Source organism: Hemicordylus capensis, chromosome 10 (assembly GCF_027244095.1).
Source record: "Hemicordylus capensis ecotype Gifberg chromosome 10, rHemCap1.1.pri, whole genome shotgun sequence".
Classification (NCBI taxonomy): Eukaryota; Metazoa; Chordata; class Lepidosauria; order Squamata; family Cordylidae; genus Hemicordylus; species Hemicordylus capensis.
Window position 1 is genome coordinate 2,228,163 of NC_069666.1, and position 27,252 is coordinate 2,255,414.

At 44.5% G+C, this 27,252-nt stretch overlaps 2 protein-coding genes across 31 annotated transcripts in view; one reads left to right on the plus strand and one right to left on the minus strand.

Moving 5' to 3' along the window:
• Positions 1-80: 80 nt before the first annotated feature.
• Positions 81-22,992, minus strand: DIS3L (DIS3 like exosome 3'-5' exoribonuclease). Of its 7 annotated transcripts, none has more exons than XM_053272202.1 (17): positions 22,975-22,992; positions 18,126-18,279; positions 15,543-15,671; positions 14,531-14,666; positions 13,841-14,017; positions 12,932-13,010; positions 11,262-11,441; positions 9,771-9,940; positions 9,497-9,658; positions 8,803-9,050; positions 7,239-7,331; positions 5,459-5,992; positions 4,581-4,735; positions 3,750-3,925; positions 1,841-1,986; positions 1,287-1,461; positions 81-793 (listed from the first exon to the last, which is right to left on the minus strand). In XM_053272202.1, the coding sequence occupies exons 2-17, from the start codon at positions 18,167-18,169 to the stop codon at positions 485-487; spliced, it is 2,913 nt and encodes a 970-aa protein (XP_053128177.1). In that variant the 5' UTR covers positions 18,170-18,279; positions 22,975-22,992; the 3' UTR covers positions 81-484. The 7 variants fall into 7 exon arrangements, with proteins under 7 accessions (XP_053128177.1, XP_053128174.1, XP_053128175.1 ...); XM_053272199.1 differs by lacking the exon at positions 22,975-22,992 and adding an exon at positions 19,944-20,216; XM_053272200.1 differs by lacking the exon at positions 22,975-22,992 and adding an exon at positions 19,206-19,874.
• The window catches only part of MEGF11 (multiple EGF like domains 11), a 289,113-nt gene continuing 281,818 nt past the window's right edge, over positions 19,958-27,252 (plus strand). For 9 of the 24 annotated variants that reach the window (XM_053272170.1, XM_053272169.1, XM_053272172.1 and 6 more), the window contains exons 1-2: positions 20,380-25,132; positions 25,764-25,879. The gene's annotated coding sequence lies outside the window, so the exon portion shown is untranslated. Of the gene's footprint in view, positions 20,352-20,375; positions 25,133-25,763; positions 25,880-27,252 lie in introns of those variants that run through there. The other 15 variants (XM_053272188.1, XM_053272189.1, XM_053272187.1 and 12 more) reach the window with 11 other exon arrangements.

Below are 27,252 nucleotides of genomic sequence, written 5' to 3' on the forward strand. Positions count from 1 at the left end.
GTCTAAATCCAGAAGATGAAGAAAGGAAAGCCCAAAAGCAGTTGATTGAACAGAACACACACTCCCAAAGCAGCTTCATGTATCTTTGTAATGTATTTATGCCTACAGACACACTGAAAATCATTCAGTGCTCAAAGCTGGATATAAAGTAATCTGAAATAGTTGACATAATTATGGCTGCACAGTGAAGTATATAGGCAGACCATCGTAAGACAGCAACATTGTAAGAATTATTTACAGTTGTCAAGTCAATATTTGCTCCCTGAGGTAATATTTACTGTTTCTGTTCATGGAACGCACAGTACTCACTATGAGCTGCTACAAGTGTGCTTAAGAACCTTAATATAGCAGTTGCCCTTATTTGCAGATATGTTGTATCATACAGCATAACTTTAATAAACTATCTACAAATATTAAAACTTTTAAAAAGTTTTGGCCACTTAAAAAGTGGCCAAAATTCACAAGAACTACATGAATGGAGATCTCATGCTCCAGTATCTGCAGAGATGTCTAATAAAGCCAAGTCCTTGATTTCCTCCAACAAATGGTACAGACTGGCTCCCTTTGTTTGGCGATACTCCTCATATGCTTTGTCTATGGTCTTTGTTTTGGCCTTGTCTTGAGCCAGTTGGGCGTCCTCTACAGTCTTTGTTACTTCCTTGACCAAATCGGTTTTAGATATCTGGGAACTCTGAGCCACCTCCAGTTCTGAGGTCTTGTAAGGTTTGCAGCTTGTTATCTGAAGCTGGATAGTATCAGTATGGTAACGTGAACTCTGTACAGATATTTTTACCTGAGGAAAAACAGAAATAATCTATTTTGTCTCCTCCTGTTAACTGGTAGTACTTGTACATCGATGAAGGAACATAGGAAGCTGCCTTATACCAAGCCACACCCTTGGTCCATCTAGCTCAGTATTGTCTATACTGACTGGCAGCGGATCTCCCAAGTTTCAGGCAGGAGTCTCTCCTAGCCCCAGCTGGAAATGCCAGGGATTGCACCTGAGATCATCTTCATGCAAAGCAGATGTTCTACCACTGATATACAGCCCCACCCACAAAAGGTGGCACACATGGGTATCCCATCCAGGCACTGACCACACCCAGACCTGCTTCGTTTCAGCAAAGTGGTTGTAGCGTGTGCTGCACACTACATTTCGGCCCTCCTGCTGCTGTTTGGTTACAATTCCTCATCTTCTGGAAATGGCCAATAGCCAGAGATAGTCAACAACTGGAGGGCCAAAGTTGTGCCTCGGACCATGCTCTGTCACCCGACTTGTAACTTACTGTCACGTGGTCAAACAGGTTCAGTGTAACAGGATCTCCCACTGTGGGAGTGGAGATGATTCTGCTGGAAGACCGCTGAAGGCAACCAGGTTTCCATTCACACTTTGAGTTAGCTTGGCAAGAGAGGACCAAACCTTCCTTGTTCTTCAAATAGGCAGCCCCTTTGATTCCATACCTGTGACAGAAAGACGTGAAGCAACAACTCAATGAAATGTGATTACTAGTGTACTTCTTACTCTTCAGATACAGGTCTGTGACAATGAACTGAAACTGTTATAGTAGTAAGTGCTAAAGCTAAAAAAATTGTAGAAGACTAGGCCCTTCCAAGTGAGAATTTATTAACAGGGATTCTAAGCTAAGGCTGAGAGAATTCTCAAATCCATAGGGGAAAGAAATCAGCTCCAGCTTGAGTAAAGTTGATCTCAAGATCCTCAAGGATTAAATTCAAAGCTGCCCCCCCCCCACCCTGTAATCCTGGTCAGCAAAGTGATCTCGGAAGCATGCAGTGAGCCATGCTAATGTGTTGTCCTCTCCTCAAGGCACAGCTGACTTACCTTGGCACAAAGACAAGCACACCATTGGTTCGGATTGAATAGACAACCCCATCCGCTGTGCAGTGCTCGCCTCTCTCGGGGTCCTTGTCCTTGAAATACATACACTGGAAAAGCTCTGTGGACTGCTTCTGAGCATGCTGCGCAGCCTAAGCAAAGCAATTTGGGACAGAAAGGAAGAGTTCTCTTTCAAGATGTCAAGTTCCGGATCCCTGCCTCTGACACTGACAAGTGCACAGTCTCTCATGACTTCACTTCTTAACTGGTCATGTCTTTGTGTGTGTCGGGGGGGCTTGGTTTCTGTATTTTCCACTTAGAATGTTTGTGTCGCTTCCACTTGGTTCTGTCTAGCAAAAATGACTGGCACACTCTAACCAAATATGCACAACTACATCAGATTTGTATGAACTCAAAAGATAATGAACGTGGTGCCGTTCCAGACTGAAGTTCCAACTCCAGAAACCACATGCAGTGAGCAGCTGTAGCTTTGACCTTCCATTGAAAACAGATCTACATGAGACACTTCTCAATTCCCAGTTTTGCATGAGAAAAAATGCCTCAAAATGCTAATCCCGGAGATTAATGACCGCCTTGTTCCTGCCTTCCGAGTAGGGCTCAGAAGAGCTTTAGGCTGCACAAAACCTTGTGCAAACAAACAAGTCTTCAGTGGTGGAGGCTATCCAGGAGTGGTTATTCCTCTGCTTTGGAGGCAGTGATTTGGTGCTTGCTCCCTTCCAGAGAGAGGAGCCTCCCCAGTTATGATCCTACAAAACCATCCCAGTCTGGGAGCAGCCCCCTTTTAACTGGCAGCAGGGCTGACTCTCTCTTGAAGAATCTTAGGAGGCCAAATTTGTGAGAATTGCCCTTTTGGAGCAATACTAGTGAGTCACAGCACTGAGGCATGAAATGGCAGGTGGAGCTGAGCCCTAGGTAAGTGGGGAGAGGTCCCTCTCGGGGGTACCAGGTCTGCTTTCCTTCTCCACTCCTGCTAGTTAACAGTGAGTCCTTTCACTCAGTTTGTCAACAGGATCAAGTGGGTGGCAGTGCAGCATTGGGAAACGAAACCAATAGGTCCAGGAAAGAAGCTTAAGGCCAAGATCCACCACTGGTAAGAATAAACCACCCTGCCCATCTCCTCCCTTGCCCTCCAGCCACCTTTAGAAGATGTGCCAATCGAATCGAAGGACAAGAAGGTGGCTCATCACTCAGTCTCGAACACAGAGGCAACCTTCCAAACCCTCAACAGCAGCTTAATCTTGAGGTTCAAGAGACTTCACAGTGAGGATGGGGCTATAGCTAACTACTAGAGCACATCTTTTGCAAGCAGAGGGTACCACATTCAATCTCTGGCATCTCCAGGAAGGACTGGACATTCCACTGAAATCCTGGCGAATCGCTGCCTCTCAGCGTACTGACCTAGACGGACCAATGGTGTGTCTCAGTATTAAGCAGCTTCAGCCGTTCACAAGTTGTAGACCGAAGTAGCAGCCTTGACTCTCCTACAACTCCCATCATCCCCAGCCACAATTAATTGTGATGGGAGTTATAGTCCAACAATCGCTGGAGAACCAAGGTTGCTGCCTCCTGCTGCAGACAGCCCTGAAACAGACACAGAAGCTTCACCCGGTCCTGTGCCCTCCTCCTCCCCACGCAAGCCTGTCCAGAGGGGAGGGAAGCCCATAACCAGACTCAGCACAAGGTCAGTATTCCATTCACAGGAGGAAGATCTCAGAATTTTGGCCATCAGATGGGACCCAGCACAGTGTCCTTTGCACAGCCTCACCTTTGAAGCAAACTGAAAAAGAGGAGCCCACTCCCGGTTAACCACCATCTACGGAAGAGGATAAGCTTCACAGTCAGCCCGTTATTTGTTAAGCCCCTTCATAAACTCAGATGTATGCCCTTGTCTTACCCGGTTTCTGTTGTTGATGTGTCTACACAGTTCCTCAAGTTCTTTGTTCCCAAACAAATTCTCCCTGCCCGCTTGATCTTGTTTTGCAGTTGCCGCCAACAGCAATCTATGGACTATTATATCAGCATATCTTCTTATGGGTGAAGTGAAGTGGGTGTATTTATCCAGGGCAAGACCTGACATAAGACAATGCAGTAAATGCGGTAATCGTTTGCTGAGATAAAGCAGTGCAGTAAATGCTGGAGCAGGAAGAGAGCAACCAAAATTATCAGCGGGGCTGCAGCACTTCCCTTATGAGCATGTGTCCATCGATGGCTACTAATCTTGGCAGCTATAGGTTGCCTCCAGGTTCAGAGACAGGATGTCTGAATACCAGCTGCAGGAGAGCGACAGCTGAAGAGAGGGGGTATGCCTTCATTTCCTGCTCGTGGGCTCCCGAGATGCATCTGGTGAGCCATTGTGGGGGAAAGGATGCTGGACTAAATAAGCCTTGGGCCTGATCCAGCAGGGCTTTTCTAATGTACCCTGTTTTTTAAAAAGTATAGAAGCCATCTAATGGCGCAGCGGGGAAATGCTTGACTAACAAGCAGAAGGTTGCCAGTTCGAATCCTTGCTGGTACTATATTGGGCAGCAGCGATACAGGAAGATGCTGAAAGGCATCGTCTCATACTGCATAGGAGGAGGCAATGGTCAACCCCTCCTGCATCCTACCAAAGAAAACCACAGGGCTCTGTGGGCGCCAGGAGTCGACACCGACTCGACAGCACATCTTTACTTTCAAAGGAGCAGGGGCACAAGTTTGAAAATATAAACACAACAACAACAGGTACCATAGTGAAGGAAATCTTCCTCAGGACAAGATCCAGTTGAGAAGTACACAGCGTTAGACATTGCCTGAGTGGCCATAGATCTCAACAGCTTATTCACCAGCGGATCAGAGGGGTCAACTGCTCTGTCCAGGGAGTCAGCTAATGCCTTGTTAGACCTATCAAAATTGATTCAGTTAATTACAGGTTATCAGAGAAGACAAATGCTCACTTATTTGCACAGTTTACTGTAGACGTTCTATTATGATAGCTTTGGCAGTGCAAACTCCCATTGATCTGTTCTGGAACTCTGGCCCTGGGACGTGCACCTGTTGAAACAGGAAGCCCAGCATCTGTTAAAAGCCCAGTTCTAAGTTTTGGATAAGACAGAGTGGGCTGTGGCTGGAAATTTGTGGAGCTTGAAAGGAAAGTGTTAAGAGATCTTGGTGGCAAACTCCAGCCAGCTGCCCCCTGAATCAGGCAGGAGGTGAACCGTTCTGTATACAGTCTCTCCTTATTCTCCGCATGTCTAGTACAGCCCTCGATAGATTGTGGTGCTGCACTGCAAGAAGTCTGAGGGATCCCTTGTGCAAGTGCCAGCAGAACACGCACTGAGTCTCTTCATCCTCTTATTCGTGGTTCTTTGGATCCAAGCCTCTAACTCAAACAGCTTATAATTACCTAATTGAAATCTATATTCTAATTATTATATCGATTATAGCTTTTCCTCCACCCTAAGTAATTCACCTGCGAAAACCAGTCATGAAACACGCTACAGGGAGAATATACACACAGGTGAATAAACTTTGATTGACAACACACACAGGTGTAACCGCTGCTGAAGGCACCAATCGGCCGGGAGCATGCAGCAGATAGGCTTGAACCCCTCCCATTCTACTTACCGGGTATCTATGGAGAAGCCTTTTGCACTGGCACATTCCCGGAGCTCAGAAAAAAACTCCTGCCGTGGTGGTGGGTGTTGGCGCAGGAGAGCTTGGTGAGGGAAGCTCTCCCAGATCTTCTTTGCCACCCAGTGGTTTGCCAGGATCATACACTCGGCTATCGTCTCATGCACCTCCAGCGGCTGCCGAGGGATGAGGTCATCGATGTTCTTTTTGTCGTCCAGTTGCACTCTGACCTCAACCCCTTCCAGTTCCAGAGCTCCACAGCTGTCCCGTTTCGCTCGAATGTGCCGGGCGACATCCGTCAGCTTTCCTATTGCCCAGAGCAGTTCATCCAGCTTTTGTCGTCTCGTGTCTTCATCTAGTTCTTTGAGCTCTGGGATTTCCCCTGCTGCAGCCGGGTCCCCATCCAGCAGAGCCTGTGCAGCCTCGTAAAAGAGTTTGTAGGAAGAGCGGATGATCGTTCTGCTGTACCAAACTTTCTTTATTTCATATGAAGTTTTATGAAGCTCCCACAGGACACTCACCGCATACCTTGGAAATAAGAGTGATTGTTCTATGAATGATTACCTTTTCCGTTGTGGAAATTGTAGAACACTCCTAGCAAGCGAAGTCCATAGGATTCAGTGCCTTGCTCTTAAAATTAATTGACTTTATGAGACATATGGATAAGGTATGATACATATGCATGAAGTCAAAATTAATTGACTTTGATACTAAGGCCCTTCAGGGCTGTCTCTCCCAGCCAGTCCTGTGAGATCTTCTCAGGTTGTCCTTCTTTTGGTCCCTGGTCTCAGAGAGGTCCATAGTACTAGGGCCCGTGGAAGGGCTTTCTCTGTTGCTGCCCCTTCACTTTGGAATTCTCTTCCCCCCAAGATTCAGTCTGCCTCCTCCCTTTCAGCCTTTAAAACCTTACTGAAGACATTTCTTTTCCACCAGGTGTTTGCCCTTTAATTTTATTTATTTATTTATTTTAATCTTGGATGCTGTTCTTGTTTGTACACCGCCCTGAGTCTGTGGGTTGGGCAGTATATTAAATCTTTTAATTAATAAATATATATGTGGATATGTGGGCAGCAAGACAAAATCCACTTGTTTTTTAGCCAGTGACTAAGAACACAGTGAGAGAAGAAAGTGGATAAAGTGCTTGACTGTTATGACTTATGTACTGGTTGGGTTAAAGTGCTGTTCAACACAAGTGCAGAATTCATGTCCAGAGATTCCAAGCATGACCAATCTTGGGTACTTGATGAACCCTCTTGGATATTTCATGTCTGTCTTTTAATTTTGGAGAATATATATGTGAAGCTGCTTTATACTGATTCAGGGCCTTGCTCCATCAAGCTCAGTACTGTCTACACTGACTGGCAGTGGCTCTCCAAGGTCTCAGGCAGGAGACTTACCCAGCCCTACCTGGAGATGTTTCCAGGGAGTGAACCTGAGACCACCTGTGTGGAAAGCAGATGTTCTTCCACTGAGCTGAGGCCCAGTCCCACAAGGGAATCTCTCACATAGTGACCCATCCAAATGCAAACCAAGGTGGGCCATGCTTAGCAAAGGGGACAATTCATACTTGCTATACGGGCTCTCCTCCCCAGCTGAGATACACCATGAATGTTGCTTTATAAATTAAGCAAACTGCACAAAATATATCTTAAAGAACATCTTAGAACACAAAGGATTGTCTAAGAACATGATTTGCAAACGGTTAGAGCTGCAAATAAGTACAGGCCAAAATCCTCTCACCAAACTGCTTTAGATACCAGAAGCAGATCCTCACCTGTCAACACTGCCAAGAAGAGAACACAAATTGGCACTTAGGATGGCAGGCAGCATGTCGTAACGGCGATCCGCTAAATAGTAAGTGGTTGCCCTGAGAAGATGGAAAAGAAATCATTCTCTGACTCCACATTTTAATGTTTCAGCAAATTTGAAAATGTGTCATAACATGGTTATTTTTCTGCTGTGAACAGCTTAGGATAGGCTGTTTTCCCACAGATCTCCATAGTTAGTTTCAGTGAAGCAAGTCTATGGGTGAACAAGAAAAGATTTAATCGTGTATGCCACGGGACTGTTCATAACAACACTTTGCACTTATAGGAAGCAATACACCAAGTATACAAGCAAGCTTATTTCCAGCCGAAAACAGTGCAAAAATAAAACAAATCTAAACATCTAAATACACTCTTCATAGTTACAAGAACCTTCCCTCAGAGGCCGCCTATTTGCTGGCTCTGCTCTGTCTCTCTCCATTATTTAGGAAACTCGTTATTTAGCCACTATAGTCCATTGAAAGGTTTGTTTGTAAACACTGCTCTTGGTTATGATTCTCAGATCACCAGGAAAATAAGCACCCATGGTTTTTCTACAGCATTCACTCACAATGGAATACAGGAAGCTGCCTTCTACTGAGTCAGACCACTGGTCCATCTAGCACACTACTGTCTACGCTCACTGACAGGAGGTCTCCAAGATTACAGGCAGGAGTCTCTCCTAGCCCTGTCTGAAGATGCCAGGGAGGGGACCTGGGACCTTCAGATGCTCTTCCACTGAGCTATGGCTATCTTACAGTGCTCACATGTAGTCTTTCATCCAAATGCAAAGCAAGGCAGACCCTGCTTAGCAAGGGGGACCATTCATGCTTGCTAGCAGAAGACCAGATCTCCTCTCCTTAAATAGATTTTTAACTTCCATTTTGTTCATAGTATAGGCAAGCCTTGCTATCCATGGATCCTGTGGTTTTGCGTATCTGTGGCCAGGTAATTGACACCCAGCCTCAGCATACGCAGGAAAAACCTGTTTTAAAGGGGTTAATTTCACGTATCCACGGTGTTGGGGTGGCTGGAAAGGACCTCAGAGGTCCTTTCCAGCCACCATTTTGAGAAAAGGAGCCATCTTGTGGCTCATTTTTAAAGAAAAACAACATTTTAGCCACGATTTGTGGGGAAATGGAGGAATTGGGATGGGGAGAGGGGGTGTATTCCTGGTCAGCTGGAGACCTGCAGAGCACGGGAGGGCACTATTTTGCTTTTGTGTGTATGAGTTTTGCCTTTATTTGGCCCATTTTTCAGCCTCCAGGAACCTAAACCCCACCCATTCCTACTGCCACAATGCCCCATTATCTGTGGTTGCAGGGCAGACCCTAACCCTAACCCCTGTGGATAACAAGGTTCACCTGTAACTGATTGAAAAGGAACCACTGGCGTTTCTAGCACAGGGAGCCTGAAGCGTTACTGCTTTATTGAGCATCATTTTCTGTGCAGATTCCATTCTTTTCTATACAGCCTATGCAAGTGAGATGCCTGGCAGATCGTGGCCGTGCTTTTACCCAGAAACAAACTCACCTTGCTCTTGCCTCAATATCCGTGTAAGAATTGGCAGCCACAAAATGGGTGACGTCAGCAATATGCACTCCAAGTTCCAGGTTTCCATTGGGTAGAGTTCTAATGGAGAGGGCATCGTCCACATCCTCGCAGCCTTTCGGGTCTATGCTGAATACCAGGTGTGTCTCCCTCAGATCAATGCGCTTCAGCTCCTCTTCAGGAGTCACTTTCCATGGTTTCTCTGGGATAACAGCTGGCATCTCACACATCTGTGGAAGGAGGTCCTGCCTATCAGTGCTCAAAGACTTGGAGTCCTCACTTCATCATATCTACTCTGGAGGCCGCATGATTAAATCTGCCCAAGAATCTGAAGGCTTTGCTCTTTGTTCATGTCGAAATCAAATCCACACAAGAAGCAAAAGGTTCACTTTTGGGATGCAGCACCCTGAATTCAGTGCCAGTACATCTTCACTTACAAAAGGAACCACAAAAAATCCAGTCCTACTTAGGATTACCCAGCTAACGGTAGTGAGAACAGCCCTATATTAAAATGTCTCTTCAGTTATCTAAAATTGCATGAAGTTTCCCCGATACAACTAGTGACCCACATGCAATCAAGCAGAATACATTGTGCCAATGAATATTATCATCACACCCCTGGGAACAATTGCAGTTTAGTTGTTAATGTGTTAAAAATAATTTAAAACAGGCTGACCTGTGCTTCAGAGAAAGGACTAACGGAAATGCTGTTTTCCACCAGGATAGTCTGAATTTCCCCTTCGAGATCTCCTATCCGTCCTAAAACCCGCACAAAATGTCCATTTGGATACACAGATGTTGATTCCCAAGAATCAATCCGCACAATGACCCGGAAATCCTGTTACAAGACCGTATAATATGTCAAAATACAAAGACAACAGCAAATATATTAGCAAAATGCAGTCTGGGATGGCCCTGATATTTGTGCATCTCAAATCACTGTTTTATACCTGGAGTGCTTCAGCTTGCTTTGTACTAATCCTGATCCTGGGAATCCTGTAATCCCAAGGAGTCACAAGGATTTTCTGTGCATTTTTGCCATGTGACTGGCTTTCTTCTTTGGATGGAAAAGTGACCACGTAATCACGCCAGTTCTTCTGTATTATGCCAACCACTCTACCTTTGAAAGAGCAACAACTCTGATTACACAGCAGCAGCTATGAAGGAGAAGCAAAGCACATAATAATGGAAATTTGACAGATATATCAATTTACAAGAAGATCTACTGTGCCCACGAGGCAACAACTGAATTGCTAACACGAAATGATACACAGGGGAGGGTCTGGCCGAGCGTGCTTACAGGACTCTCCTGCAACTTCAAAATATTGCAGTGCATATTAGATAAGATCAATAATTTCTTAAACATGAAATTAATTTTTAAAATTGCCTTTTTCAGTAAGGCTGAAATAATGATCTTAGGCCCAAAGGGGATACCAAGATGGTTTACAAACTTTAGCTCACAGTGTATAAACAAAATGCATCAAAAGCAAGCTCCTAGTTGAGTTGAGTCTTGTGACTGGCTGAGCTTGAATGAGGTAATAAAATGTATTTACTAGATCAGGGCAAACCTTGCTGGGAATGTGCTCTACTCTGGCACAATATATGGGAACGGTGCTGCAGGAAAGAAGAAATCTATGGGAACAAGTTTTCTCTTTGTCCCTTTTCAACACATAATTACTCTTAGGAGTGCAGAAGCACTGAGGAGGGCTGAAGAGAAAAGTGTGTGTTCTATAATTTAAAAAAATAACTACATAAATAACCTAGTGGTTTATTGTAAACAATCAATGTTCTAATGAACTTCTTAGATCTAAACCTGGGGGCCAGAGAGTAGGACAAGGCCCATAGCTGCCAAACACATTTTCTAAAGGTGTAAAATCCCACAAGCCACACACTTGCCCCCCCGCCGCCCGAATTTCAGCACACTCAAAATAGTGTGATTAAGCACAATTAACTACACCAGACGTTGCTAGTCTAATTCAATGGTCTATCAACACAGACTTGACCTGCTTTTGATAATGCAAAGGAAGCTGTTGATGATGCATTTGAAAATGGAAGCCCTTAATTCAAAAGCAAGTCCTGTGTCAGAAGGGGACCTATTCAGGACGGTTCTCGACACATAGGAAGCTGCCTTCTACCGAGTCAGACCCTTGGTCCATCCAGCTCAGTCTTGTCTCCACAGACTGGCCGTGACTTCTCCAAAGCTGCAGGCAGAGTCTCTCCCAGCCCTCTCTGGAGATGCTAGAGAGTGCACCTGGGACCTTCTGCATGAAAGCACAGATCTGCTCTTCCACCGAGCGATGGCCCCATCCCCTAAGGGGGATATCTCCAGCACCCACATGCAGTCCCCCATTCCAATGCAAACCAGGGCAGACCCTGCTTCACAAAGTGGACCATTCATGCTTGCTACCACAAGACCGGCTCTCCTCCCATCGACACCTTACCTGTGGGCATAGGCTCGCTGTAAACTTCCCCCAATGACTTTTCTTCAGTCTCATTCTCGCAGAGGGCGGCAGTCCGTCCCTTCCATTCACTTTTGGGCACTAATTCAACGGCGACGACATCACCGTGAATGGCCCTGTTCCGAGCTTTGGTGCCACAAATGAGGATGTCAGTTTTGAGATCTGGATTCAAGCAAAGAGGAGCAACTGAGCCTGACTAGAGCAAGCAGCAGATTCACGTTTGCTTCCTATGGCTGTACTCTCCAAAGGTTGGCACCTCTTGTGCTGCTCCTCACCAAAAAAAGGAACACTGGGATAGAGAAGCACAGTTGTAATCTCAAAGGGTGCATATGTGGGGTGTGTGGGAATATATATGAAAAACACACACCAGGCTCCTAATCAGGGCTCCACAAATTTGGGCTCAGCTCACTAGCCAGCCGTTATTTGTGGCTGCCACCAGTCCCCTCAGACCCTTTTCTGGCACACAGGAGAGAAGTGGGTCTTCTGTCCTCTGCCCTGGGATCTGGAGATGGTAAGGAACCGCGGGAGCCCCTCTCTCCAACGGCTCAGAAAGGATTCCTGCTGTTTCTGGTCTTCTCAGAAATGGGAGTGGAAAGGAGACCTCTAGGGAGGATCTCCACAGAGTGCTGCTTACCAGAGGGCTGGGGGCACTCACCACTGGCAAACTGGCAAGTGGATCTGTAGATGCCTGGCCCCATCCTACACTGCCCTTGTCTTTGCATTTACTTATTCACATCCACACCAGAGGGCCCACTTAAAGCTCACAAAACCACTCTTGTAGCACGGCCCGAAGAACACACACATGAAGATGTATGGGCTCAATCCTGAGCATGGAAAAAGACCGAAGAAATCCTCTGCCAAGAAAATAATCTCATGACAAGGTTGCCAAGTCTCCTTTCACTTTTGAAGAACGGTCCCTGACTGTAGAATTTCGCTCTCCCCATTTCATCCACAATTGGATCCCTTCCTGTTAAGATACTGAGCTGATAACGAAGTATTAACTTAAGGGAGGTACACAGAAATGTTGAAAAAGAGCCTTCTTGGCAAAGGAAGAGGTCCATCCTACCCCTGGTTATTTCTTGTTTCCTCTCCCCACTGCTTTGTTAAAGGAGGCCTGGAGATGGACTCTTGAGCATCCCATTCCCAGAGCAGCTGCAGAGAAAACCCAATACAAACCCAATTCTTTACTGGAATTTAGGAGAGCCCTAAAGACCTACCTGTTCGGCCTGGCCTGGCCTTCCAGTGCTCTTAAATTGTTTTAAAGGGTCTTTGATATTTGCGAACTGCCCTGAGCTATTTTGTAAGGGTGGTCTAAAAACCAACCAAACAAACAATACAAAAATGCTCAAAAGCAAGATTATAGAGAAGAGAGAGATGGAAAAGCTGGAGCAGATCGCACCCATTCACCAGCTCCCACAACCAGGCAAACTGTTCAGTTCACAGCAACCAACAGGAAAGACGGAAAGAGAGAAAGAAAGAACATAAACCTGCCTGCACAGCAGCGTTACTCCAGATTCCTCAAGGAAGCAAGCCAAGCCACACGTTACAGGAGAAGTCAAAATGCAACAAAACTCAAACCAGATTCATAAGCCAAACTGAAGGTCAAATTCCTTCTTGACCCCAGGACTAACGCTTACAGAATCTATTCTTACCTTTTTCTTTATTGCTGGTTCCTTGAAGCCGCACAAAAGCTTCCTCTTGTGCTCTGTGCTTGTTGACATTCAGGACCCCCTACAATAAATGAGTGTGAGAAAGCCAATGCACATGTGCAAGCCGAAAGCCCTTTCCATTCATTCCTCTTCCAGCTGTACAATGAATGTGTAGAGGGGCAAAGGGGAATTCACCTGTTGGCCCCACCCACAACCACCCCTGCCCTCCCAGCATCTGCTTTCACCCTGCCAAGTTCACATCAGTGCTTCAAAATGACACAGAGAGCTGGCGGTTCTATTAGATTCACAGCACATCTATTTCCGAAAGAGCTGGAAATGTTATGATTCTTATGGATGTATAAATGGAGCACCTGCGGGTGAGAGGGAGGTACTGGCAGGCTCAGGGTAACCCCCTGCAAACTGCTCCAATGTAACACAATGGAGCGGAATGTTCACGGACTCAGAGGCCACTTAACAGACATCCTGCTGCTGCTACTATGGCCACTACTACTAATAGTTCTATACAGCACAACCAGGTGGATGAAGCAAATGGAACTCAGTGGTGGAGTGGTGGGGAAGGAAGGAAGGGGAGTGAGAAGTTTCTCAGAAGAATACTCCCTCCAGACAGTCAGAACCCCTTCTGCTTATGAGAGGGAACGATGTCTAAAACGCTTTCATTTTCACACCTTTGTGTTTCAGAGAAGGAAGGGGTTTGACATATGTAAGCTCATGGAGTGTGTATGTGGGGGGGTTAACCCCTCCCCAATAATATAAGAACAACTCTCCTCTCCTGAGGAATTAGATAGAGGGGGCCGTTGCACACCAACTAACGAACACCCAAGTTACTTCATCCTGCTCAGACACAAGCTCAGGTAACACATGCGCACCAGAGATATACCCTACAAATATAACCTGTATGTATCTCCTGGATTTGATTCCAGCTTCCAGCATTTCTGTAGGGACATGCTCAGGGTACTCCTTCCCATTATTCTCTTGGTTTTCACTCTCCCGTTCACGTTGCGACTGGAGGATAGAATCGAAGAGCTCATGGGCAGCCTTTAAGTCGGGCCAGAAGTTGTCCAAGTAGTGCTGTGCGAAGAAGGAAAAAACATCCCTGGGAGTTGCTATCAGAAATGCCGAATTGCACACAGCAGTGCCGACAGGTGGCCCTCTTCTATTCAGCAGTGGTTTCGTGTTCTCCAGGAGGACCTGGGACACTGAAGTCAGCAGAGTCAAAGTGCCAAGTGATCCAGCTCCAACTCCTGACCAACCACCCCAGAGCTGGAAGTGTTTGGTTTGTTTTCATGGTTTGTGACTAGCTCAAAGGACCAGGGGGTATCGGGATAAATTAATATTAATAATAATTACTGAGTTTCGGAGGACATTTGATTGTGTTCTTTCTTTCTGGGGGGAGTAGAGTACACTTTTCTTTCTCGTGTCCTGTTTAATCAGTTTTTATTTTATCCCACTGTTGGCCAATTTAATTTATGTTGCTATAAATTCCTGCAAGTTAAGAAAAGACACAGAGGCACTTCTGCATGCAGACTTCTAGGTTATCCGATCCTTGTGCTGGCTGGGTTTGCCACTGCACAGAACCATTACCTTGAACGAAATCACAAAGACGCCTTCCGTTTCACTTCCAAGTTGCTGGATAGAATCTTCGTCATCTGTTACCATGACAATTGGCATCTGACCCGAAAAGTGGTTATAATACCACACGGATGCATTATAAATACTCCTAGGAGAGCAAGTATTCATGCTTACTAATCTGCATCATGTCACATCTTCTCTTTTCTTTGTGTTTGTTCCTAGCATCTACATGTTAATGGCTACACTGACAGCATATCACAAAGATCTAAAATGAAGCCACTAGGAGGACTTTCTTCTAGCATAATTTACATAAGCTTGTTATAAGTTCGGCAGCAGTCACCCAGAGAAGGCCAGTTTTGGCCCATGGGCCGGCAGCTGCTGACCACAGATTTGTACCACCTAACTGCTGACACATTACATTATTTTTATATATATATATATACTACGTTTCAACAAAAAAGTTCTCAAAGCTGTTTACATAGAAGCAGAAGATTCCCTGTCCCCAAAGGGCTCACAGTAAAGAGAAACATAAGGCAGACACCAGAAGCAGCCACTGGAAGGATGCTATGCTGGGGCTGGAGAGGGCCAGTTGCTCTCCCCCTGCAAAAACAAAGAGAATCCCCACTTTGAAAGGTGCGTCTTTGCCCAGTTAGCAGGGGCGATTCCCAAACTGTGTGCCGGGAAGGATGCTGTGCTGAGGCTGAATCGTTGCTCCGCACCCCCGGCTAAATATAGTAGAATCGCCACTTTAAACTCCAAACATAGGGGAATCACCACTAAATAGAGGAGAATCGTTGCTTTTTTGCTCAGTTCCCAAACATGTTGCGTGAATAACGTGTTACAAGCCATGTTAAGACATGTTGCAAGAATACGCTGCTTCCCTCTTCCCTCCCCACCCGTGTTTCTTTTTCTATCGTGTCTATTTGCTTGTAAGGCTCAGGGCAGGGCCTGTGTTGCTTTTTAAAACCATGTACAGTGCCTAGAAAATGTCAGGCACTTTATAAACCCAACAAGAACCACCTACTTGGTTTGCCACTTCTCCATAGATTCTCTTCTCTCTCTTGGCAGATAAGAAAGCAGCTGAAATTCGTTAAAAAACATAATGCAGTCACGACGGGCATCCCTCACTAGATTCCGCAGTTTATTGTACTGTCTGTAGAAGAAACAGGATAAGCACTGTGACAAAGACAATGCAGCAATTGTTTACAGACAGGAGCATCAAAGAATCATTACGATTCAGACTCCCGGGCATATATGCAACATTCACAAACTGCCCTATTGATACCAAGCCAAGCACAGTGACTGCTCGCTGTGCTGAATGTCTAAATATACAGGTATTTTACATTCAAATATACTGAGTTAATGGATGTTTGAAAAAGAAATTATACAAGAAAAGTTACACCGACTGCTCTACAAATCATGCAGAATGCATAGAAGGTTCTCCCCATTCCATCCCAAGGGATGGCGCCGTCACTCAGTGGCAGATCATCTGCTCTGCATGCAGAAGGTCCCGGGTTTGCTCCCTGGCAGCATCTCCATATAGGGCTGGGAAAGACCTCTGCCTGCAACTCTGGAGAGCTGCTGCCAATCAGTGTAGCTACTGAGCAATGATGGACCAATGGTCTGATTCAGTCTAAGGCAGCTTCCTTGGTTCCCCACGCAGGGTCCCCACTCCTGAAATGCACACACGCATGCAACAAGCTGCTGCTACTGGGGCAGGATCCCAATAAAGGCCCCTATCCAGAGATACACAAATACAGAAACAAGCTGTGCTTGTCAAGGCCTGCCCCCAACCCCTATGGGGCAGAGGCATCAGTACAAATGCCCTTCTATCAATCTTCTGAAGTGGGATTCTGCTAATCCTGCTGTATTTCCTGATACCTGGACTGGGACATACATATTAAAAAATTGTGATTAATAAATAGATTCTATCCGCACAGCTGTGTATCAAACACTCCTATTTCTGATCAAGCCTCACAAAGCTGAATCGTTGAGAATGAACCCTAAAAGTTTTTAATTAAGACTCCTTTGAAACATTAAATATTTTTTAAAAATCCATAAAAATATTATTACAACTAAGATAATTGTCAGCCAAGCAATTAAAGCACAATTTCCGGAAATGCCTCACTGGGATTTCAGAAATGTACAACTGCTCTGTAGGCATCTGGACTGCAACCTGTTTACTCAAGAGTAATCCTGTCAAATAAAAGTGGCTTTTCTGGATTAAATGTTTTTTTGCTTCCTTGTGGCTTTTCGGTTCCAAAGATGCCCATCTAGCTTCAAATAATAACCACCCAGAAAGACAAAGGCCGGAGTGTGTGTTGTGAATGGAAAAATTTAACAAGATTAAAATGGTCTTAAGTGAACCCAGATTATCACACATACAGTCCACAGACACCCACAGGGAATTTTTATCACAGCTGACCTACTTTAAAAATAAATAAAATGCAAGTAGCAAGGAAGTGTTAAGCATTTCATTAACTTGACTTGCAATGATTGAGGATTAGAATATTTCCATTACCTCTGAAATATATTCATAGATAATAATACCATAATTAATGTCAACTAAAGAAACCCCTGATTAACCTCTGGGGGTCCCAAGGGCGCTTGCAATACGGATGTACTCGCAGAGTTGCTGTGGCATATTATTAACCTTTGTAAGTCTAAAAAAAGGAACAGCAGAGCCAGACATTTCACAGCTGGGCTCTTTATTTCTTGGCATTTATAATGTCTCTCTAAAGTTGGAATAAATCTGCCAAAATAAATCTGAAAGGCCAAGTAACTTGAGGCATATCTACTAACACGTAGTTCAGGTTATCCTGTACTGTACGTAGACCTGAAAATCCCAACTACCACCTTACAGACGTGATTCTAGAGGCTGGTTCATTCAGACATACATGCTCATAACCTGATGGCTCCATACATCAGACTCAAAGCCACAGAACGTCAGTTCACATTTTCCCTGTGGCTCATCAAGTCCTGAGCAAAAAGGTAATGCTATGTGCATGTGTGAGTCGATGAAGCTCCCTTCTACTGGGTCAGACCATTGGTCCATCTAGGTCAACACTGATAGGCTTTTGACCTGATAGGCTTTTGACCTAGATTCAGCAGAACCATCTTATTAATAGGGAATTAAACAACTAATGGAGGAGAATAGATCTATTAACGGCTATTACTGTAGCACAGAAACCTACCTTATACCGAGTTAGACTCTTGGTCCATCAAGTCCAGCACTGCCTACACTTACTGGCAGTGGTTCTCCAGAATTGTAGACAGGAGTCTTTCCTACCCCTACCTGCCAGGGAGTATAGCTTGGGGTGTCCGTGTGCAAAGCACGCACGGGCTCTTTCACTGAATGATGTGGTCTCCCCAATCGGAATTAGCCCTGGGAAAGAGCAGCATATAGGTACTAAACCCCACTCACACCCCACCAAACAAGATAACCTGATGTTACTTAATGGAAGTATAGTACATGTATTTAAATCAGCTTGAATGTCTAGGTTTCAGTGTTCAAATTTTTGCAAATTCAAGATGAAACTTTGGAAGTACTGAAAGTGATGGGGGGAAAATATGGAAGTACACAGGAGATCAGCTTTTGAATCTCTACCTGCGGCCCCTTTGGTGTTGTGTAGCCTGACACGCTGTTTGCATGAAAACAATCCCCTTTAGCTCAGGAAACTCCAGTATTTCCAGGTAATCTTGCACCACCTTCCAGTCAGGTACAACATAATGAGTCACATCATCAGATAGTAGTTTCCCATCTGGAACAAAACAAAGTTTACAAGTTTTTTTTAAAACAGATTTTGCTCATTTGTCTTAATATAAACTAAAAATATTTACTCTTAGAGGGCCTCAAATCCATCTTCTGAATGGACCAAATAATTGGTGATTGAGACTGGGAAGTGCATCTGCATGCTTGACTGCAGAAGATTCAAAGTTCCCTACCTGGCATCCCCAAGACAGGGTTGAGGGACTCCTGCATGGAACCTTGGAGAAGCCACTGCTGGTCTGTGTAGGCAATACTGAGCTAGATGGACCAATGGTCTGACTCAGTATAAGGCAGCTTCCTATGTTTCTAAATAGGTGATGCATTCCAGTAACAATCTAGCAACAATTTTAGATTTAAAGAAGCAATTAAAAAAATTAGTTAGGGCATGCCTACCCATCAGTTTGCCTTCAGAGCAGAAAGGGGTAATTCTATTCTGTATTATTATTTAAAATGTTATGGGGTGGTGGGTGGAGACAACTTGAGGCACTCCTGTTGGTGTTGGACTACAATTCCCATCATCCCCAGACACCAGTGTTCTCTCTAATTTTTTTCATCTGTGTGTGGAATGATTTTGTTCTGCGAGGCAGTATCAAGGCAGTGTGTGTACACATGTGTTCAGAGTGGGACCTTCCTGATTCAACCTGAGCAGGGTCTAAAATTAACTGAGTGGACACCAAGACGTGTGAGTGCATGCACATGAACACACCTTAGAGGGAACACTGCCAGACACAATGAATAGTTCAACACTAGCTGGAGTGCTTCAGGTTGCCTATCCCTGTTGCTGATTCATTAAGTGCTGTCAAGTCAGTGTCAACTCTTAGCAACCACACAGATTCTCTCCAGGATGATCTGTCTTCGACTTGGCCTTGAAGGTCTCTCAGTGGTGCATTCACTGCTGTCGTCATTGAGTCCACCCACCTTCCTGCTGCTGGTCGTCGTCGTCTTCAACTTTCCCCAGCATTATGGACTTCTCAAGGGAGCTGCGTCTTTGCATAATGTGTCCAAAGTAGGATAGTTTGAGCCTGGTCATTTGTGCCTCGAGTGGAAATTCTGGATTGATTTTGTTCTAGAATCTATTTGTTTGTTTTCCTGGCTGTCCCTGGTCTCCTCAAAAGTCTTCTCCAGCACCAAAGTTCAAAAGTGTCAATGCTTTTTTCTATCTTGCTTCTTCAAAGTCCGGCTTCCGCATCCATAGAGTGTCGTGGGAAAAACCATTGTCCGAACTATTCTAATCTTTGTAGGTATAGACACGTCACAGCATCTGAATATCTTTTCCAAGGCCTTCATTGCAAGGCTACCACGTGCTAGTCTGGGGCATATTTCCTGGCGGCTGGATCCTTGACTGCTGATGGTCGATCCTAAAAGGCAGAAGCTATGATAGCTATCCACTACTTCAGTGTCTTCATTATCAATTCTGAGGCTGGCTGCTGTGCCTGTTGTCACCAGTTCAGTCTTCTTGACATTTAGTCATAGTCCCATTTTTTCACTGTTATACACCGCTTTATATTAAATCCCGATGGAGCACACAACGCTGGTGGGGTCTGCACTAATTCCTATACGGCAGCATTCCAAATTGTCCAACCCCACTCGCCGTAGCGCCCGCCCCCTTCCCACAAAAGCCCCGCCCACCTCCCACAACCCGAAGCCCGCACTCACCGCGGGGGCAGCCCGCCCGGCAGAGGGCGCTGCGGCAAGGCACGTCCGGCCGCAGGTAGTGCTCGCGCACCACCCGCACCGAGCGGCCCTGCAGGCCCCGCAGCTGGAGCACCTTCTCCGTCCGCTGCATCGAGAGAGCGGAGGAAGGGAAGAGGGGGCTGTGGCGTCAGTGCCGAGTTGTGCGCAGGCGCAGCACCGAAACCGCGCCCCCACCCCGCCCGCGACGCAACGCGCTCAAGTCGTCCCGAATTGTCCTGACTGCGGAAAGGAACTTGGGGGCGGGGCTTGGCGGCGCGAAGAGGCGGGGCCCAGCCCATAAAGGGAACCTGGGGGCGGGGCTAGCTTTGAAAAGAATATTCGAGCGGGGAAGGACTCGGGGCGGGGTTAAATAAAGGCGCGAAACGAGAAGTGGGTGAAGCTTCCCTTAAAGGAGTTTAGGGGCCGGCTCGGGGGGCGGAGCTTAGTCTCCTGAAATGGCGGTTGGGCTGGCTGAGGGGGTGGGGGAGAGTTTCCTGTGAGAGAAAAAGCTCTCCCAATTCCCGCCCGAAAACCAGTCACCCCTGGTTCTAGAATTAAGAGAGAGGGAGGAAAATTTCTCTCTGCCCACTCTCTCCACTCCATGCATAATTTTATACCCTTGATTATGTCTCCCCTTAGTTGCCTCTTTTCCCCAGATGCTGCAGCTTAGCCTCCTCAGGAAGGTGCTCCAGGCCCCTGACCATCTTGCTTGCCCTCTTCTGCACTTTTTCCAGTTCTACAATATTATCCTTAAGATACGGTGACCAAAGCTGAATGTGGTACTCCAGATGTGGCCGCACCATAGATTTGTACAATGAAAGTAATATAAAATTTAACACAAAAAACCAAAACGCAATGTAGAATAAAAGCAATTAAAACAAACCAAATTATTTGTTTTTTAAATCCCCAGTCAGGCTATAGTCACACATTAAAAAGCCCCTCTAAACAAGTTTTAAGATTTTTTTAAAAAACCCAATGAGGGAGGAGCAGGACAAAGTTCCCTTATTTATTCACTTAAAGCAGTTCACATTCCTAGCCGAATTCAGCCTCCAAGGTGGCTGACGGTGACAAAAAAGCTACCACAATAAAGATAAAAACATGTTTGTTTAAAAAATGAGCCTGTCCGGCATGAAACCCCACAAAAACTGAAGGCCGAAAGTTCAGTGACATCATGTGCTGCCAAGAACAGACCAGGCGTTTCCTTGGCACTTCCAGTCTGTCATTGCTTCATGAAGTTGTTATGATTATAGTGTTTACATCCCATTTTTGTTGTTTGTTTGTTTTTCTAGGCAAGGTGTAAACTTCCTTTGTAGAACAAAATGTATCCTCAGGCTGTGTATGATAATTTAAAAAAAAACAACTCATAGTGTATTCAACAAAACAAAACACATTTATTTATTTATTTATTTATTTATTGTGAGGTTTATATACTGCCTTTCATTAAAACAATCCCAAGGCGGTTTACACAAAAATTAAAAACAAGGCTATAAAAATGACACAATTAAAATATTAAGCTAAAATATAAAACAAATCTGACTAAAAAGATTTAAAATACAAGCATAAAAACACTTATATATCCCGCACTTCCTCCAAGGAGCCCAGAGTACATGGTTATGTTTATCCTCACAACAACCCTGTGAGGTATATTAGGCTGAGAGAGACGTGACAGGCCCAGAGTCACCAAGTAAGTTTCATGGCTGAATGGGGATTTGAACTCGGGTCTCCCCGGTCCAGCACTCCAACCACTACACTACACTGACTCTGAGCACAGGATTACTTTCCTAGTTGTGGAAAAAGTCAAGCAGAGCACCAACACTTTGGAACTATAGCACTCTGAAGAGACAGAGGCTATGACAAAATAAAAGTTGTAATTTTGAATTGATTAGTAGCTCAGTATCCGATGGCACGACAGAGCTGCTATTATCAATTACTAGACAGAAATAAATTCCCTGAGATAAGCACAACACCACTTTTCCATATAAACATAACTGTCATGTATCATCTTTTGCCATTTTAATCTGGCAACTCCTTTATGCTTCAGATTATGTCATTGGCATATTGCAGAAGCTCCCTACCACACTTCCCCTTGCTAAAGCAATCAAGCTGAACAAATACTTTCGCTCACATATGGAAAATTGAAACAACCTGATGTGGTCAAAAGACACAAGCCACCAAAGTCAAAAGGAGCAGCTCTGGTTTCTGCTCAATTTATGGAACCAGTTCTATGTGTGCTTACTCAGAAGTAAGCTCCTCTGGGTTCAAAGGGAGTTACACACCCAGATAAATGACACAGAGCACCACAGTAATAAAATTCCATTTGTATAAATAGAAGAATCTTTCTTTACTCTGAAGTTAGTTTGACAGAGGGTCCCACTGCCACACACCAATAGTTTTCATGTGCATTTTGCACTATTGGTCACTGGGAGTCACTGTTTCACTAACACAGCTAAATGATAGGACTGACGGAGTTTCTCTAACCCGTATGCGATAGACCCAGATCTGTAAGGGAGTACAGATTCTTCAAAGTTCAGTGGTACAGCACATACTTTGTATGCAGAAGATCCCAGGTTCAGCCCCTGGATTTGGAAATACCTGTCTGAAACCCTGGACAGCAGTAGCCAACCACTGTAAAGAGCGGATTAGTGGTCTGATTCAGTATAAGGCAGTTCCCTATGTAAATCCTCCTTCGGCTTTGCTCAAAACCTTGCTAATGAAATTGCCAGATCTTCAAAATGAACTGGCAACTAAATTTTGCTCTCCAATACAATGATACAAAAAAACCCCTACATTTATTCCAGGCATTCTGGGACAAAATGAAATTACATGACACGTTTATTGAAATTGCTGAGTGCACAGGAATATGATAAATCGAAGCTCTGAATCTTGAGTCTGGAAACCAGTTTAAGTTTATTTTATTACCAATACCACTGAATGTTAGTTGCACCCACTATCCCCTGATGTCCTTCTTGCATGGATGAGACCTTTATTAAATATTTCTTCATTTGATTTTTACCTCATCCGCCAAGAAGCTCAGACTGGCCCATGTGATTCTTCCTCCCTCGCTTTTCTATCCTCACAACAGCCTTGTGAGGGGTGAGACATAGTGATTGGTACAATTGTCATCCAGTAAACTTTTGGACTGAGTGAGAACCAGAACCTCACTCTAGTCCAGTACTCTAATCGCAACACCCCACTGGATCTCGCAGCCTTTGCACTTCAATTTTTCTTAAGAAGATTGGAAACACCTCAGTCTACAGCTGCAGGCTGGCTGCAATTCAGAAAACTATGCATCCTAGTGCAGTTTTATGTGTGCTTCCCACTGTGGACTCGACTTTGTTCCAGAACTGGGTCCTCCTCAGCCTTTGAATGGGAAAGCCACTGGTTGCTTTTTTCTTCCTTTTGTGTTTCAGTGCACATCCTGAGTCTCCAAGAAAAATTCTTCCTATCTCATTTGTACAGCAAATGGCATCTAGAAAGAGTTCAGTGGAGGTCGATTGCTTCCTTATTTAATTTCTCATGATAGGTGGCTAAAAAGGAATCCATCTGTTTCACCTCTGCATCACTGCTCAGGAGTGTGGGGGTGAGGGCATGCTGTTCTGTTTCTAGGTAGACTTTTAAATACATGCCAGTGTGTTAATGGCATTAATACATGCCATTAGACTTTTTTATACATGCCAGTCAGGACCCAGCACACAACCTCCTAAGTGTTAGAACTCTGCAGCTGAAACACTAGAAAGGGCTTACCTGTAGGTGTGAGACCCAAATCTTGCATATTTTGCTGATTTCTTAAACTGCTAGTAGCATGATGAAGCACTCCTCCGGTTCCAAGACCTTTACAAGCCCCTTTCCCCCCTGAATTGTAGGCTTTTTCTAAATGCTATTTTATAAGCCATAACCTTCTTTTATGAGAAACCACGGAGTCATAGGCTTTGTAAACTATATGAGAGAGAGAAAATAATAATCCATTTCTGAATGGCAGGCAGTATTCATGCCGCTTTCCTTAATATTATAGAAACAGAAAAATTATTTCATGGACCCTTGAAAACATAAAAAGGAAAAACAATGAGCTTGCCTTTTAAATAAAAGCAAATTATTTATAACAGCTATGACGCATCAGTTGCTCTCTGTTGGCATGGAATAATTGTTCACTGGTTGTAGTTTGGTTTGAAATGCAGACAATGAACAAGGTAATTTATTCCCACTTTAAAATATATCCAGCAACCAAAGGTTCTGGGCTGTACAAAACTAAACAGATTAGCAGTGAGTGTGCACCTCTCATGTCATTGGAACATAGAAAGCTGCCATATATTGAGTCAGACCCTGGGTCCATCTAGCTCAGTATTGTCTACACAGACTGGCAGCAGCTTCTCCAAGGCTTCAGGCAGGAATCTCTCTCAGTCCTATCTTGGAGAAGCTGCCCAGGCGGGAACTTGGAACCTTCTGCTCTTCCCAGAGCGGCTCCATCCCCTACTAAGGGGAAGATCTTCCAGTGCTCACACTTCTAGTCTCCCATTCATATGCAACCAGGGTGGACCCTGCTTAGCTAGGAGGACAAGTCATGCTTGCTGCCCCAAGACCAGCTCTCCTCTGGTTATGTGTGCATGAATGGGTGTAAGATGCTGACCTTTCTGTGGTGTGGGGCAGCCAATAAGTGGTGTTTCAGCACCCCGGACAGTTCCTAATTCTCCCTCACATGCTATTGCTGGCTGCTGGGAAATTATGCAAAATACATATGTCAATACACCTAGTTTTGCATAAACACTTTGTCTTCAGGATTTGAATTTTATAACTTTTTTAATTTCCCTTGTAGAGTACACACAGCCCCCATCTGTTCCTTGTGTTTTCTTCCAGAAAGGCATAAAAGTATAATTTATGTTGACACACCTCTGAGTATGCAGGTGAAAATCACAATGCAGTCAGTCACCTCTAGGAGGAGGTCCATGCATTTAGCTGCTGATCATTCAAGAAAAGGAAGAAATTAGCTGTGTCATTCTTCTTGAATTTTGTTTTTAAAGGAAGGTGTGCTCATGCAGAAGCATCAAGGCCTTGATTTTTGGCAGACTCCTTGTTGAACTGGCTAAGGCACATGAAGGTCAAATGGCTTGCCGGAGGTCATCCATTGAGCAGAGTGTCTCTGGCAGGATGGCAGCCAAGTTTCCGTCTTCATCCTGGTACGTTGCCCATTCTGTCAATGCAGGACTCTGTTCTCCAATTCCATCAGTATCTCATTCCTAAAGCAAAATGTTTTCTCACACATTTGTAATAAGTTACTTAAACTGCCCTGCTTTAAAAATCAAGGGAAGATTTAGCTATGGTTGCTTTATAGCAATTTAGCAAAATACCAAGAGTGCACATGAAAATAGACCAATATATTGCATGGAGATTTTAGGGTTCCACAGATCCTGACATGGTTCTCTTGCACAATGCTTTCTTATTCTCACTGTGGGCAGTTTGCATCCTGATATAGTTTTTGTGGAAATCTGGCAGTTCTGCCTCTTTTGTCCTCTTCAGGTTGCATAAGCATGTGTTGAAAACTGCGAGAGGAACATCCCTCCTTTCATCCTGATTTAACCATGCCAGTTGTTAACATTAATTGTTAAAACAAAAGGATGGTTTTGGCATGTTAATGTTTATGAACATCCTTGTAAATGCACTCTTTGTCAGCGATAGAGTACAATTCCCAAGGGTGGTATTTATTCTGGATTAATGATATATTTATCAAGTGAATCATTAAGTGACTCAATTAACTAATGAGTTATTTAATTCAGAATATGTGATCTTCTTACGTTCTCCACTCTCTAGCATGCAGCAGGATGCTCTCTTCAACAGGCCTGTTGTGTGGGGACTGCATAACAGCACAGCACCAGAGAACTTCCAGGCAGATTTTCCTCTCTGCAATGTTTCTCATTCTCAAGAATGTAAGACAACCCATCTATCTTTTATTCCTCTTCATCCTCTGAATTATCTTTCTTCTATTCCCTCTCCCCTCTGTTCTCCATTGAATGGCTCCCCATGTGTCAGATAATTAAAAAAATGGAAATTACAGAACACCGGGCTGGAGATGGCGGAAGAAATCCATACTGGTTGAGGTCCTCTTGAATATTAAAATGACTTTACTTTGAGTGCACTGCGGTTTCCCTACTTGACAATTTCATTCTGAAAACTATTTATGCCCACAAAAGTCCATAACAACATTTCTATTGTATACTTGCAGGATTTTTCTTGTGGCCTTTATTTTTGTGAGTCAGCTTTTTATTATTGTTCAGCACCGATGCCAAGCAATGCAAATACAATATGAAAAAAACTTTGCAGTAAAAGGCATTGCTGGTGCCCTCACCCCACCACACACGCGCCCCGAATACAAAGGTGTCTATTGGCCTGTAGCTGTGATGTATTCTGCTCCCAACCTCTCTCAGTAATGCTAACTAAGGAGTGGGATTTATTTTGCTGAGGCCTTAATCTTCATTACTTTCCACCAAGGTATTCTACCTGACTATATATGGAGTTCTTTCCAACCTGTCTCAAGGGTCTAGGACAGGTTACAGCACATCATTCACAACAACTGTGGGAGGGAGTCTGAGAGACAGTGGTTTGCCTCAGGCCATCCAGTGAGCTTCATGGCTGAGCAGGTATTTCAGGCTGCATCTCCCGTGTCCAGACGAGCAACTGCATCACATTGTCTCTGCAGAGCAATTAGTGAATTCCCATTTCCAGTCCATGTCCTGCTCATTGGACTTGCTCTGTATACAATGGGTGCTGTCAGACAGCCTCTCCACCCCCACACACCATTGATCTTGCATTAGGAACAGCTATTTTCATTTAATCAGCTTCAGGGAGTCTGGAACACTGACCTAGGACAGCTGATTCATCTGAGTCTGGTTTTATTCTTTTGCTTTTCCACTGAGCAGAAGGGCTTCCGATATAGACACTAATTCTGCAACTGGAATAAATACAGATCTGACAACATACATGTATTTGCATATGTAACAATTTGTTGTGTTTCTAGTATCTGGGTTTTCAAACAATTTAGATGATGGAGGGAATAGAAGGAGCTGGTTTGGGAAGGCCAGAAGGGTAAGTGCTATGCCGGCTATTTAACCCACCCACCCACATACACAGCACATTTATGGATCACTCAAAAGTCCTCTTCACCTCTCTTGTTGGAAAACCAATGATAATTTTTGTATTCAGATGAAACTTCTTTTTTGCCTTTTTTGCTTGCATTTACTTCCACAGAGAAAAGGCATTACACTGGAATCCATCCTAGGATATAATGAAGACAGATGGTTTA